General features: G+C 52.8%; 1 protein-coding gene and 2 non-coding genes across 10 annotated transcripts in view; all 3 read left to right on the plus strand.

Annotated features, from left to right (window-relative positions):
- AOPEP (aminopeptidase O (putative)) overlaps nucleotides 1-9,065 on the plus strand; it is a 362,088-nt gene extending 353,023 nt beyond the window's left edge. For 6 of the 8 annotated variants that reach the window (XM_055349953.2, XM_063696576.1, XM_063696578.1 and 3 more), the window contains 2 exons: nucleotides 2,983-3,069; nucleotides 4,864-6,253. In XM_055349953.2, the coding sequence (XP_055205928.2) occupies nucleotides 2,983-3,069; nucleotides 4,864-5,004 (228 nt within the window). In that variant the 3' untranslated portion in view covers nucleotides 5,005-6,253. Of the gene's footprint in view, nucleotides 1-2,982; nucleotides 3,070-4,863; nucleotides 6,254-8,594 lie in introns of those variants that run through there. The other 2 variants (XM_055349961.2, XM_055349956.2) reach the window with 1 other exon arrangement.
- MIR23B (microRNA mir-23b) lies at nucleotides 7,113-7,220 on the plus strand. The gene has a single exon (NR_106308.1). It is a non-coding gene; the product is annotated as a microRNA mir-23b (primary transcript).
- Nucleotides 7,353-7,460, plus strand: MIR27B (microRNA mir-27b). The gene has a single exon (NR_106325.1). It is a non-coding gene; the product is annotated as a microRNA mir-27b (primary transcript).
- Nucleotides 9,066-14,303: the final 5,238 nt, after the last annotated feature.

The following is a 14,303-nucleotide window of genomic DNA, read 5'->3' on the forward strand; positions in this document are numbered from 1 at the left end:
CCCCTCGGTGGTCTGGAGACAGATATTCTGTCAGGGCTCCTTTGGAAATACTGCTGGGCTTAAGTGAGACTGATGTCATCCCCACTCCCTGTGGTGACGAATGGCGTGCGAATTGTGGGTCCTTGAGAGTTTGGGGGATAAAAATAAGGATTTTCTTTGTTTCTCAAAGGAATGAAGAAAAGCGAAGACTGCGCTTGAGCAGGAACTATCTGGCCTGCCCAGCCTCCCGCAGCATTTCTGTGATGTCTTCTCAGCATCCTGTCGCCGAAATATTGACATACACTTAGCTCTTTATAATGAAAAGACTTGTTGTTTTTATCTTCTCTTGATAGGGTGGGAAAGGGAGTGGGGGTGGGAGACTGGGCTTGGTCTGTCGTTCCTGGATGCTGTTAGCCTCCAGGGGTCAGAAGCCTGGGTCTCTTATTAATCTTGACAGTAAACTATTTCTAACAGTAAGAAGCGTGGAAATACTGACTTCAGATCCGTGGTGAAAGAGCCTCTTCCACCCGCCATCTAGACCTGCACCAGCTGTGGGCTGCCGCTGCCTCCGGCCCCCACCGAGGGCCTTGTTCTACTAGGAAATAAGCCCCAGTTTATGCTTCGTTGTTTCTGTGTGTGTAAATAAGATGAAGGAAAGCACAGAAAGAAAAGGAGAGGCGAAACCCTCCATTCTCACAATCAAATCTAAATTGTATAATGTCCTCCAAGTTTTAGAGTGACAGCAGTCATTGCCAAAAGTGTGGTGTGGTCAGATCAGACAAGCGTTGGTTGTTAGAACACTTAAAAGAACACTTAAAAACCGACAGGTCTCACGCATGGGACCCTCCCTAAAAGCTGGCACACGTAGGGTTTATTTTGTGCAGTTAAGAAAATAGGCTCTTTCCCTAAGTCTCAGAGCAGCAGCTCCTGTCCCCAGCTGTCGCTCCCATCCATATGTGGCCATCTCGCCAGACCACACCAGCTTGCCTGCAAGGCCCTTCAGCCTTGGGGAGCTGGTGCCCATCTTCACAAAGCTCGCAGCAGATGACACCTCTGCTGGTGTGTGGACCTGGCAGTTTGGTGGCACATTTAGGTGGCTGTGAGTTGGAAGAGAGATGAGGGACGGAGGAGTCCAGCGGGCAGTTTGGGTTCTCCACAGCTGGGCGCAGTTTCTTCTAGCAGCTTCCTCTGGCATGGGATGGTGAGCTAACTTCTTTGAGCTCTGGTCACTTGTTCTTTCTGTTGGGGACGTGGAGGGACTCTTTCTTGTATAGTGTGTCGTTAATTTCTGTTGGCTGTACAGGAAAGCACATTTTGTTGAAGGTGGAAAGATTTTGCCATCCCAGCCTCCTTCCCTTTTGCTCTGAGGGCAGAGGCTATCAGCCCCTCCCAGAGGCATGCCACTTCAGCACTTCAAAGGGCCTGGCTGCCTGCGAGCCCAGGGCCACCCAGTGGAATTCCTGAGTTAACACCCGTTCTCAGAGGGCACTGTGGCCTGGGGGAAGGATTCTTTCCAAAAGATTGGTTTCTCTCCTTCAATCTTAACTGTTTGCATGTAAACCTATTTAGAGTAGATTAAAGGAGAGATCTGGCTAGGTCAGTGGATAATGATGTCATTTACAGGGGCCCTCGCCAAAATGTTGACATTGCTTACATTGAATTATTGCTGCAAATATATTACTATAGAGTATCTCCCTCTTTCACAGTCAGTAAAAACAAGGGGTGATAGAAGGAGGCTCTTCTAAAATGCACATAATCACTTCCATGTATGGCTGATATTGGTTCAGTGATGGAGTATAAAATGGTCGACGTGGTATAACTGAGAGCGCTTTGATGCAGTAGAAAAAGGCAGGGGACTGGATTCTGAAAAACAAGTGGTAGGTGAATCTTCTTGTAGAGCATGTGCCTGCAGCACCGAGCGATGCCGCCTCCTCCGGGATGTGGGGAATACCTTGCACAGGTGGTTCTGCCTGTGTCCAGAGGGCGGCCAGGGCTGGCATCGGACTCTTCCACTGTGTCTGGAGATTCGAAGAGGGTGGGAGTGGGGGTTCCTTCCGAATTCCTGCAGGTGAACTTTTAATAAAGTGTATCTTTTAAAAGAACAGCATCCACCTTTAGCTTGTCTGTTTTCAATGTTGTGCAAACCTACACACATGTGGATACACAGCAGGAACTATCCACTTCAGGGGTGTCCTGGGCTTACTCCTTCCCCAGACTCTCAGAAGGGTGCTTTGCCTCTTTCGGGAAATTAGAGAGCAGTGTCTCCGCCTCTTACTGTGTTTGTTACAAATCAGCAGCACTGAGCCAAATCTGCTGCAGGAACTTAAGGAGTGGTGGTTTGAAAGGGAACCCTCACTCACAGCACCCTGAGGAAGGAGCACCAGCAGCCTGGTCAGAATGTGCATTGAATTTCCCGTTACGCTTTGCGTTTAGTATCTGTCATCTTGCAAAATCATGTTTAAAACAGTGAAACACCCAACAGAAACACCTGCTTTTCTCTCTAAAGTTGACCAACAGCCCTAATTAGCACTGTGGTTTCTTTCTTTAAAAAGTAAACTTACTGCACGGTGGCTGACGCCTGTAATCCCAGCACTTTGAGAGGCTGGGATGGGCGGATCACGAGGTGAGGAGATCGAGACCAGCCTGGCCAACATAGTGAAACCCCGTCTCTACAAAAATTAGCAGGGCATGATGGCAGGCGCCTGTAATCCCAGCTACTTGGGAGGCTGAGGCAGGAGAATTGCTTGAACCCGGGAGGCAGAGGTTGCAGTGAGCCAGATCGTGCTACTGCACTCCAGCCTGGGTGACAGAGCGAGTCTCTGTCTCAAAGAAAATAAAAAGTAAGAAAAAATACTAAAAGAAAATGTAAAACTAAGTGTGTCAACAATGCCAGCCCATTTGAGAGCACAGCTTTCTGGAATACAGAGGCTGCCTGTCACTGGGCCCGGTGGGCTGGGATGCCTGCCTGCTTGTCGCTCACTGGGCTCTCTCTCGTTCCTCCAGGTTCGCCATCGGTGGTGTGAACTCATTGTTAAGCACAAGTTCACGAAAGCCTACAAAAGTGTGGAGAGGTTCCTTCAGGAGGATCAGGTAGGTGTCATCTTTCAGCAGATGGGGATTCTGTAAAGGCTGTCCCTGCACTTCACACAGGAATCCACGTTCTCAGTATCTCTTTCATAACAAATAATTAAATCTGTTACAGAGATTCTTAAGGACTGGTGGGATCTTGCCTAACACTGATTCTTCTGAGCTGCTTTTTTCCTCTCTCAATGTCTTTGAAGGATTGAGTTGAGCACCTTCAATGCCGCCTTGTGGCCCACACGTCATCCGATGCTGCGTGCTCACACTTCACGGCATCTCCAGCACCTGCTAGGCCATGCGTGTCCCTTGGTGACGCCATGGGGTAGATCCCTGATTTCAGTGGCCCTCATTTAAAGTACACGTGCAAGTCAGACTGGGAGAGCCCCGACGGGACAGTCTCGGTCTGTACCTGCACCTGCCGTGCTGTGCTAGGCGGGTTTCCTTCCTGTGAGAGCTTTTCTCACTGTTCACCAGGGACAGCAGTCACCTTCCTAGGAGCTCACAGGCAGTGTGCATGTGGGAGCGGATCTGGGGAGACCTTCATTGGCCACCTCTGATGTCCGCAGTGTGTCAGGTCACCAACAGGTGTGTCCTGTAACACATCACAGCCTCCCACGCCTTCCCCATTTCCCCACTCTCCACCCCCTCTGCCTCTGAATGAGTGGCCTGTCAAGCACTGTGGGTGACAGCATGGAGCTGCCTTCCAGCTGGGGTGGACAGTGGGAGTGAGGCAAACAAAAGGACTTTTGATAGGGTCTCAGTGTGGGGGACAGCCAGCCAGTGAGGCCTGAGGCCTCATTATTCCTACAAAGAAAAGTACATGCCTTTGTACCAGAAGAAATGTCACATTTGCACAGCAGAGCAAGAGGCATCTGGAAAAACATACAGGAGTATAAGAAGGACAAAATTTAAGAGCAACTTTAAGGTATATTCTAAAGACCAGAATTCACTGCAGTATATTTAGAATTGTGATCTTTGACAAATAAGGATCACCATGTCTGGACTTTTTTGGGAAAGCACTTTTGAACCCTTAACTACGAAGTTTTGCTCTTGTGATGTCTTTGAGACCCTTCTTTTAGTTTACTCCAGCGGAATGTAACTCGTGGCATAACTAAGCATGGCACAAGAGAGTAGGCAGATCCAGAGGGGCCCTTGGGTCTTCTAGAACGTCCTTGGCTATTTTAAAAATACAGGAAAAATGCAGACGTGAGTGTTTGCGGCATTGTTCCCAAGCAGCAGAGCCGGTGCGGGCTGCGGTGCAGGGCTGTGGAGGAAAGGGCATAGGCGGGGTGGGCGTCTCTGCGGGCATCGTGATGTGTCTCTGCCGCGGCTGCTGCCTGCTGTGCTCTTTGCTTCCCTGGCAGGTGAAGGACTTCCCGGGTGAGCTCAGACCAGCTACTCCTAGGGACATACTTTGCGGGGCAGGAGTCCCGTGTCTCTGTAATGCCACACAGGCTCTCCGCGTGGTAATTCTGGGAACCATCTCTGTCTGTTCAGAGCGTTCCTGACACGGCCATCATGGTGGGAATGCCCGCTCATCGTTCTGTCACCAGTGAAATCGTCAGTCTGTGTAGAGAATTGGGAGCTGAGGATTCCTTGGGGTTTTGAGTACAAGGAGGAGACAGGGATTGCAGACTGCAGCTTCCAAAAGCACAGTCAGCCCACGGCTTCTGTCTTCTCTGGGGTCTTTGCAATTTCTAGACCAGCAAGTGTGTGTGGAACAAGCACAGACTGAGCTCATGTGTGCGTGTGTGTGGGTACCCACACCTTCGCCTGATGCCCTTTGGCCTCTGTGCCCTGCAGGCCATGGGTGTGTACCTCTACGGGGAGCTGATGGTGAGTGAGGACGCCAGACAGCAGCAGCTCGCCCGTAGGTGCTTCGAGCGGACCAAGGAGCAGATGGATAGGTCCTCAGCCCAGGTGGTGGCCGAAATGTTATTTTAACGAGGTGATTCTCTCCCTTTCCTTTCTGTCATTTAGTTCTAACCAGATACTCCTCTTAGGAGCCAACTAAATCAGTAAGCCGAATAGTTAGCCAAGACTACCCGCAGCATCAGTAGTCGGCTCCCTGGCCCAGGGCCTGGAGAGTAACTGGCCAAGTGGGTGCTGGGCTGGTATGGGAGCCCAGGGTCCCTGGAGCACCTTGCCTGGCTGTGGCAGTCACCGGGAAGCAGAGGCTGTCCACCTGGAGGCACAGCGGCGCTCCTTGGCACTATTTTGGCCACTTCAGGTTTTATAATCTGTTGGAACAAAAATTGTGGGGGAACATCTTGAGTAGGTTTAGAGATGGAATGGGAAGCCTGGCAGAAGCGCTGGTCCAGTCTTCGGGGTCACGGCTGATACAGGAGTTTAAGCGGCCATGTGACTCCAAAGCCTAGCTTCTGCAAGCAGATGTTTTCTTCTAGCCATGTGTGAATTGGAGGTTCCTTGGGCTGTCCACGCCTGGTCATCAGCTGGCAGGAGGCTCTCCAGGCACACGCAGCACACACAGCACATGCACCACACGTAGCACACACACTGCATGCAGCACACACACACCACACAGTGGACGCACCACACAGAGCACACGCGGCACGCACAGCACACACCACACAGAGCACATGCGGCACACACAGCGCACGTAGCATATGGCCTCCATGACCCTGTGTTTTGAGGGCAGGTCCTACTTTTTGCTTTGTTGTGTTGGAGCGGGATTTCTCCCCTGGCTTCTATTGGAGTGAGTCCTAGATTATTTAAATCACTTCCTCTGTTAATTGTGCCTGGAATTAACCTGTTAGATTTACTTCCTAGCAGTTAGTTGCTCAGTATGGATTTCTACACTATTAAAGCAACCTAGCAGTAGTACATAAGGTTTTGTTAGGACAGCTGTGAGATTTTTTTTCTCTAACAATCATCATCATTTCTGTGTCTGCTCCGTTTTTCTTCAGTGTTTTATATGATATTAATAGGGGATGTCTAATTTTGTATCTTTAAAAAAACTTTATCAAATCTGAAGCATTTTTCGTGTTATAGCTTCTCTATAATTTTTCATGGATATTGAATATTTGGTGTTGATATTCTTCACTCAGTTTTGAACACTGAGTTTTCTTCTAATGTTTTGTGCTTATAAAAACCATTTCTGTATAACGTGTTTAAGTAGCTTATTTATCTGAAAGAACTCTAATAATGAAAAGAAATAAAAAGTTTTTCCGAAGCATGATCATATTCTTCCAGAAGAGTCAGGAACCATGTGTGCCAGGAAAGGGAAACGGGACTGAGCGTCTCGTAGCGAAACGCCTGCTGCAGACTTGATGCCGCTCCCCTCCAGGACGGGCTGGCGGCACACAGACTGTGCACTTACCTCACTGCCGGCCTCATAATAGTAATCAGTGTAAATGGTGTCTCTCTTTCGTTTTGTTATTTCGTGGCGTTCGTGTTAAAGTGTGTGAAACTACAAGGCCAGCTAGTCCTTTCATCATTCCCTTTGGTGCAGGTTTTGGAGCAGCACCGCAGGGCACACCCCTCGCCACTCTTTATGGGGAATTTTTGCCCAGGCAGGCAAAGGAGTCATCTTGGTCACAAGTCTCCCTTTTCCCCCTCCCCAGCATCTTTGATCCTGTCCCTACCCCTCCAGATGCATCCAGGGGTTGCAAGCCTGCCCCCCAACCAGTCCCCGTGAGGAACAGTCGCTGGGATTGTCCCAGGGCCCCTTCCAGCAGGGGGACCTCCTGACTTGAGAGTCCCCAAAGCCTTCCCAGGGCAGCTAGAATCTGCCTGGAGAGAAGGGATCTTGTCCCCAAGGGTTAGCGGCAGTAAACTAATAGCAAGGACAGCTGCCTTTAGCAATTGTGTGTGTCGCATGGCTGGTTCCTGCATTTTTCTTCAGTTCCAAAGCTGCACTGGCATTTTTATGGTCATCTCTGGAGTCCCTTTGATTCAAGAAATTATACCTCTAGGATGCCAACTAAACGAACAACAAACAGAAACTCCACCTGTTTGCTAGCATAACAGGCGTGAAGGCGGCAGTGTTGCCGCCGTCCTTCTGCGGAAGCCCGGTGCGTGCAGACAGCACGGGGCGGCGCTGCTCTCAGGTGCTCTGGCTGCTTGGGTTCCTGGCATGCTGATTTGTGACTTAAGATTAAAATCACATTGCCAGGGATTACCACGCAACCACGACCTTGGCTGCTCCTCCAGAAACCGTGGTCGCGCTCACTGCAGATTGGAGAACAGGTGCATCTCGTAGCTCTTCTTTGGAAACAAAAGAAGCCACCAGCTGAGGAAGATGCTCACCGGTCACCGTCCCTTTATTTATGCCCAGCGATGACCTCTCTAACAAGGTGCAGAGCTTAGCTGATTGGTGAACAGTGATTGGTTTCCGCTTTGTTCACAGTGGCTAAGTTCTGCACCTGAAGAGAAGGTGAGATGGGGACAGTTAAGTTGGAGCCGCTGGGGCAGAGGCCGTTGCTGACGGGCCGGCCGCTGCTGCACAGTCAGCTTGGGTGCGGAGCGCGATCCTGGAGGATGAGAGACCACTTGACCCCAAGGATGCACTGTCTCCTGCCGGGAATGCTAGCCATGTACTGAGTCCTTAAGTCTGTCCACAGAAACATCCACTAATCGGACATCTGTCTGAAAGGTCAAATGTATTGAAAGTTGCAAAAATTCTTCTTACAAAAAACTAAAACCAAATGCATCACCTAAGTCGAGTGAAATCATGTGGTGGCTCATGGCTGTGAGCGGGGCGGGGCGGGGCTTTCGGAGGAGCTCCTGTTGTTCTGGGCGTGGTGAACTCTCTCTTGTATTTGCAGTCCAGGCCTCCGCGTCTCCTGCGCCAGCAGACGGTGCCCACGGAGCTCCCAGCTGAGGCGCTGCTTCTCCGGGCTGTCGATTGGACCCGCCCTCCGGTGCCTACTGAGCTGATATCAGTTCTCATTTTACACACTGGCTCAGTTCAGCAGGAACAGGAGTCGAGCCCTTGAGCAAAAAGCCTTCGTGTCTGTAAGTGCCCGAGGCTCAGGAGAGCTGGGGCTCCCACTCGCGGCAGACAGGCCCGCGTCCACCCCGGCCCGGCGGCAGCATGGTGCCAGTCATCTGTATGTGCTCCTGCGGCGTGGGGGTTTGTAGACTTGGAAAACCCTGTTGGCAGAAAGTTAAGAGCTCCCAGGCCTGAAGGCAGGACACAGTGCCAGCAGGGGGCCGTTTGCCCCCATGTGTATGTGTAAGGGAGGCAGGGCCCAGCTCTCCCACGGCGAGGTGAGCTGAGACTTTCTGAGAACAGTTAGAGTGGGTGCGGGTCTGAAATGGGTACTCCTAGCAGCTATTGTGTACGCAAAGCCTGAGTACAGCCTGCTGGTGTCACGGCCACGTGTGAGCAGGCCAGCGTCACACGGCTCGCTGTGACCCGTCCCGGAGACTGAAATGGGCCTGGGTCTCCTCCTTGTCCTGTGATTAAAGTCCTCTCTTGAAAGTGGAGAGCAAAGGCACACAGAGGTGCGCGCTCACAAGAATTCCTCCCGGTGACTGGGTAATCAATGTTACTGCTGTTTCCTTTGCAGGAAAGACCACAGCAAGATTCTTTCGTCTCCTCCTAGCCTGGGGGACCAGGCTCAAACTGACCCTGGACATCAAAGGAGGGATTATGTGGCTGCTAAAGCCATCGGCCCACAGCCCTGTTCACGTCTTGGTGCTTCTCTTTCCCAGAGGCTGGTCCCAGCCAGGCACACACAAAAGGCATATTCTCGTAAACGCAGCCTCCCTCCCTGGAGGCTGCCTCCTGCCCTGGATCTGGAGTGGAGCTGCTCTGGGATTTTGAGTTCTTCTGCACAGATGATTAAATATATCCAAGAGACATTGGAAAACTTGCTGAACATTTTACATTGGTCTACTCAGCACATGGCTGGATGTGGATATTTCTATAATTCCAGAAAGTCACACAGCTCCTCTGTATGAGACCAGTGGGCGCCATTTAAAAGAACGGGATGAGAATCTAAGATATATTATTAATAAATGTAATGGATTTTTTTGTATACGTGTTTGCTTCTAAATTTCATACTGTTTAAAAATAATAAAGGCCAGGTGCAGTGGCTCATGCCTATAATCCCAGCACGTCGGGAGGCCGAGGCAGGTGGATCACGAGGTCAGGAGATCGAGCCCATCCTGGCTAACATGGTGAAACCCAGTCTCTACTAAAATACAAAAAATTAGGCGGGCGTGGTGGTGGGCACCTGTAATCCCAGCTACTCGGGAGACTGAGGTAGGAGAATCGCTTGAACCCAGGAGGTGGCGGTTGCAGTGAGCCGAGATTGTGCCACTGCACTCCAGCCTGGGCGACAGAGCAAGACTCCATCTCAAAAAAAAAAAAAAAAAAAAAAAGCACATACAGGGAAAAGCTATTCTCCACATTCTGGTGTTCCCCCCACCTCACTAGTTTCTTTGTTGTTTTCAAGGTAGTGTTAGTTCTCTTAGAAGCCTGAAAACAAAAGTAATTTGGCTGCGCGTGGGGCACTCTCTTCCGATAAAATGGAGAGCCTGGGCATATTCAAGCATCGTGGGAGTCTGGTGGTATGATTTTTCTTTCTCCACAAGGTTTAGGGTATAGACAGAAGCTGGGCACTGAGCTTCCTTGGCACTGTCCATGGGGCAGAATGTTTGAAAATGCCTGGAGAAGGCTGTAGGAACGGGTGCAGCCATGGGCCCTGTGCCAAGCTGGGGTGAGCCTGAGTGCACCTGAACACACCCACAGTCTCCTCTGCCTGGCTCCAGGGGGCAGCACAAATTCTGGCCTGTTTGGGGTGAAGTGGGGCTCTACCATGGATCTCGTTAGAAGCTCTGGACTGGGAGGCCTTGGTCTCCAGAACTCTCTTTTCTTGTCCCAGTGACTGATTCCAGAACATTCTTAGGATTTGCTCTCTGCTGTCACATGCCTTTGCGTGGGACTGTATAGCTGGCTGTGCCATCGTGGAGGATGGCTCGGAACTTGACTGTTATGTTTGAATAAATACACGACCGCGGCTTCCTGTGGAGACTTAGAATGAACGATGCTTTCTCTCTGTGTGCTGCTGCCTTTTTTTTTCCTTTCTTTCTTTCTTTCTTTTTTTTTTTTTTTTGACAGTTTCACTCTTGTTGCCCAGGCTGGAATGCAATGGCACGATCTCTGTACACTGCAACCTCCGCCTCCCGGGTTCAAGTGATTCTCCTGCCCTAGCCTCCCGAGTAGCTGGGATTACAGGCTCCCGCCACCATGCCCAGCTAATTTTGTATTTTTAGTGGAGATGGGGTTTCACCACGTTGGTCAGGCTGGTCTCGAACTCCCGACCTCAGGTGATCCACCTGCCTTGGCCTCCCAAAGTGCCGGGATTATAGGCGTGAACCACTGTACCCGGCCTCTCTCTCTCTCTCTCTCTCTCTGCGCTTTCTAAGTGTGTTTGGCTTTCACTGAGGCAGAGCCAGGAAGGACCGTGGGAGTACCGGCTGCGCTGCCCTGCGAGGCTCCCACTCCCACTGTGTGCAGACGCTTGGCACCTGGAGCTCTCAAGAGCTGCGGGTGGCTCACCGGCCCAGTGGTTTGGGGTGACCTTGCTTTTCCAAAAAGTGAAAGCCATGCTTTATCTTCTTTAGAAACCACTAAAGCAAAGCTGAACTGCTGAATAGGTGGGGTTCTGCACAAAGACCACTAATCCCCTGGCTCCTGTGAGTCACTGGGTCTTGTGACTTGCTTTGACCACCGGGGATCTGGCCAGTGGGTGGCATAAGTTTGGTGGACCTCATCAGAACCGGACATTGCTGTCACGGATTTGACTGAGGTCCTGCCAGGAGTTGGCCTTTGCTGCCTCCAGACCTGGGGGCACCCTGCGCGTGCTGGGGCTGCCCCTGGAGGTGAGGGAGGGAGGAAGCCGGAGAGCAGCTCCGCCACTCTGTCCAGGCAGGAGGCTCCCCGAGGCTCTGCGACTGCCCTCGCCGGCATCCTTCACCCGTGCCTCAGCTGACTGAATGGGTTCTGCTAGCTGCTCCTCTGGCATCTCCTAAGAGACTTGAGAGAACCTCCACCCAGGGCCTGGCAGAGAGGCCTCTAGATTCCAGCCTGAGAGCAAACCGGGGTCTCGGGGTCAGTAGGAGACAGATGTGACCAGTACTCTTCCATTTTTAAGTGAAGTATCATATCAGAAACTAGCTCAGATCAAAGGGCGTGTGACGACTGAGGCTAGAACGCTCACTGCCTTAGCCCAGCCATAGCGCCTTCGGAGAGCAGGGCTGTCTGCACGGGACACAGTAGTTTTGGATGAAGACGGACTGTCTGGAAGAGCAGGATGTGGGTGTGCTGGGGAACCTGAGTTCCCACTGTGGATTCATCTGCCAAGTGGCACGGTTTGAACGCAGGTCCACATGGCTCAGAGCTTTCCTCTACGCCACAATGCCTCCCCAGCTGTGGGCCCTTCGTTGACATCTGCTGAAGCCTCCATGTCCAGGCACTCCTGGGGACACTGTCTTGTCACACTCAGCAGCCAAGACTTGAGAGACCCCCCTGGGCTTTCACTCCTAATCCAGTCTGATGGAAGGGCAGGCTGGGTGGGGGCACGGGCTGCTTTGGAAAGCATGGAAACCTGAACTTGAATCCGCCAGTTAAGTGCTGTTTCCCAGCCTCAGCTCAGCAGCTCCCCGCGGCCGACCCATGGGTGGGACCTGTCACAGGTTCTCAGTTAATCAGATGTGAAGATATTAGCTCCCCCCACCCTGCAACAGGCTGTAAGAAACTGATAGGAACAACCTTCTTTACCAACAAGCCAGCGCCTCCACTGAGCAGACGGACCCAGGACTGGAGGGTCCCCACAAGACACATCAGCTCCCTGTCTAGGTAGAAGCCAAGAAACACCTGCTCACACGGGGCTTTCTTAGGCTCTAAAATGACTTGCAGATGCCATGGGATGGGGGAGCCCCATGGCTATGCCCTGAGGCTGCGTGGGGCTAAACGGCACTGAAGGGCCACTGAGGGGCTGGAGGGCAGAGGCCGCAACACGCCACCCTGGCCCCTGTGGCCTGCAGCCACTAGCAACGTCACAGGGCCATCTGTCCCCCGAGTGGTAGGTACGAACAGTTAACTGGGTTTGCCAGGTTTAATAAAAGATCAGGGAGAGGCAGCAAGTTAATGGGTTAATTGCCACTGTCCTCCAGGAGAACAAATGGATGCCGGGTCCAGTCCTTCCCCCTGAGGCCGCGGAGATGCCAGTGTTTCTCTCAGCCCGCAGGAGCCGGGCAGCCCAGTGCAGGGCACTTCTCCAGAGGCCAGCACGTTTGAAACCAGTGTACTCTGCTGCCGCCTCCGGCTGTCTGAACACAGGCTGCGCCAACCTGTGGCTGGGCCCGGGCCCAGGGCCTGCTGCGGGAGGGGAGGTAGCCAGGGCATCTGAGGGTGACCCCAGCCCAGAGGGCCCCCCGTCGAAGGGAGGAAGCAGCAGTGACCACACCCTGCACTTGGTCGCCTGCAGGCCTCGCCAGCACCCTGGGGCCGGCCTAGAAAGGCAGCCCCTGCCTCCCTGCTGGGGTTGAGGGGACAGGAGGACCTCCACAGCCCGGGGCTCTGGACCACAGCCAGGGGATAAGGGCAGGGAATTCTGGCTGGACAAAGGCAAAAAGTGGGGCGAGGGAGGATACAGGAAAGAAACACCAGGGAAGACGGTCAGGTCCCAGCTCAGCTTCCTTTTGAGGATTAAAGGATTTTAAAGCATTTATGTTTATTGGAATTTCAAACCAAAATATTGAAATAATAGCCTCCATGCTAGGCAGGGTGACCTTGCCTGCAGCATGGAGGGAGGCCAGCCACATCCAAGACAGCCCTGATGGAAAACCTGCCCTCGATGACGAAGAGGGGTCCAGGGAGGCTGCGGCTTCCCTCCACCTCCATTCAGCCTGCAACAGCCGGTGGCCGGGCCTGGGGGAGGCCGAGGGGAGGGACCTGTGCCGCAATGACCTCAACAAAGGCAGCTGTGACCCACAGAGCAGCTGAAAGCAAGGCCAAGGGCCGCTTTCAAGGGACAGTTTGTTTAGAGTTTCAAGTTCTAGACCAAGCACGTCCTTGTTCTATAGATGGGGCCAGTGGAGGACTTGTGTGGGTCATGGGTGGGGGTGAGGGGAGGTGCTGGCAGGGAAGGAGGGCTCCTTGGCAAGGTAGTCCCACCCGGCAAGGGGCCACAGTCTGTCCTGGGAGGCTCCTTCCAAGCAGAACTCTGGGTGCGCAGGGCCCACCACACCCCATTCCCCAGAATAAGCGGGGTGCTGCCTGGCACTTTGTCAGGGGTTGACATTAAAGTGTGGTGGCTCTTTGGTTAGTTGGTGCCTTGGGCTGAGCCACTGCAGGCTCGCTCTGTGCAGGGCCCAGCCATGACAGTCACTCTGTATAGGGGCACGGAGACGGTGGCCACCCAAGAGGTTTGGGGGGGCTGGAGGTTGAAAGGGCTGCCTGGACCTCCCAGGGTCGTTCCCAGCACCCACGGGACAGTGACCTTGGCCTTGCTGCTTGGGCTCTGGAGATTTACAAGGTGGAAGTGAGGAGAGGCCAGTTGTGACTATTCAGTGGCAGGGTTTTATAGATCTCTTCCCACCCTCCCTGCTGTCCGGGAGACTGATCACCTGATAGGCATTTCTGTTCCAGTCGGATAACCAGACGGTGTGAGAAAGGCCGGCAGCCGAGCCTGGGGTGGAAGGAAACCACCGTAAAGCCACAGATGTCCCAAGACCAACTTGGCACGTGTGCATGTGCACACCCCACCCCAGCAGCCCCCATGGGAGGCCCAGCCTGAGAAGCCACTCTTGGGGCTGGGGGTGGGAAAAGGGGGTTGATGCCATGTGGTTGTCACACAGATACAGAAGAGAAGAAAGGCTGAGAGCTTCGGTCACCAGGCTGTGGCCTGAGAGAGTTGCTGATGGCACCAAAAGCCTGTTCAAGGCTGTGTGTGTGTGTGCGCGCGCACACACACACACACACACACACACTAGTAGGGAGAGGCAGTGCAGGGCTAAATGCAGAAATGCAGAGAAAGACCTCTGACCACACAGTTCTGTCTAGTCCCAACAGCTTACAAGGAACCAGAGCGGTCCCTGCAGTGTTTGTTGAGATAAAACAAGGTCAGGGTTTGGCTTCTCAGCCCCAGGACTTAAAGGGGGTGGGCCTAGGGGGAGCTGCTGTAAAGACCAGAGCCTCCCACCCCGGCCTGGGCCCACCCAGCATCTGGCTGCTCTGCCACCCCTACCTGACCCTGGCAGTCGCTGAG

This window comes from Gorilla gorilla, chromosome 13 (assembly GCF_029281585.2).
Source record: "Gorilla gorilla gorilla isolate KB3781 chromosome 13, NHGRI_mGorGor1-v2.1_pri, whole genome shotgun sequence".
NCBI classification, from domain to species: domain Eukaryota; kingdom Metazoa; phylum Chordata; class Mammalia; order Primates; family Hominidae; genus Gorilla; species Gorilla gorilla.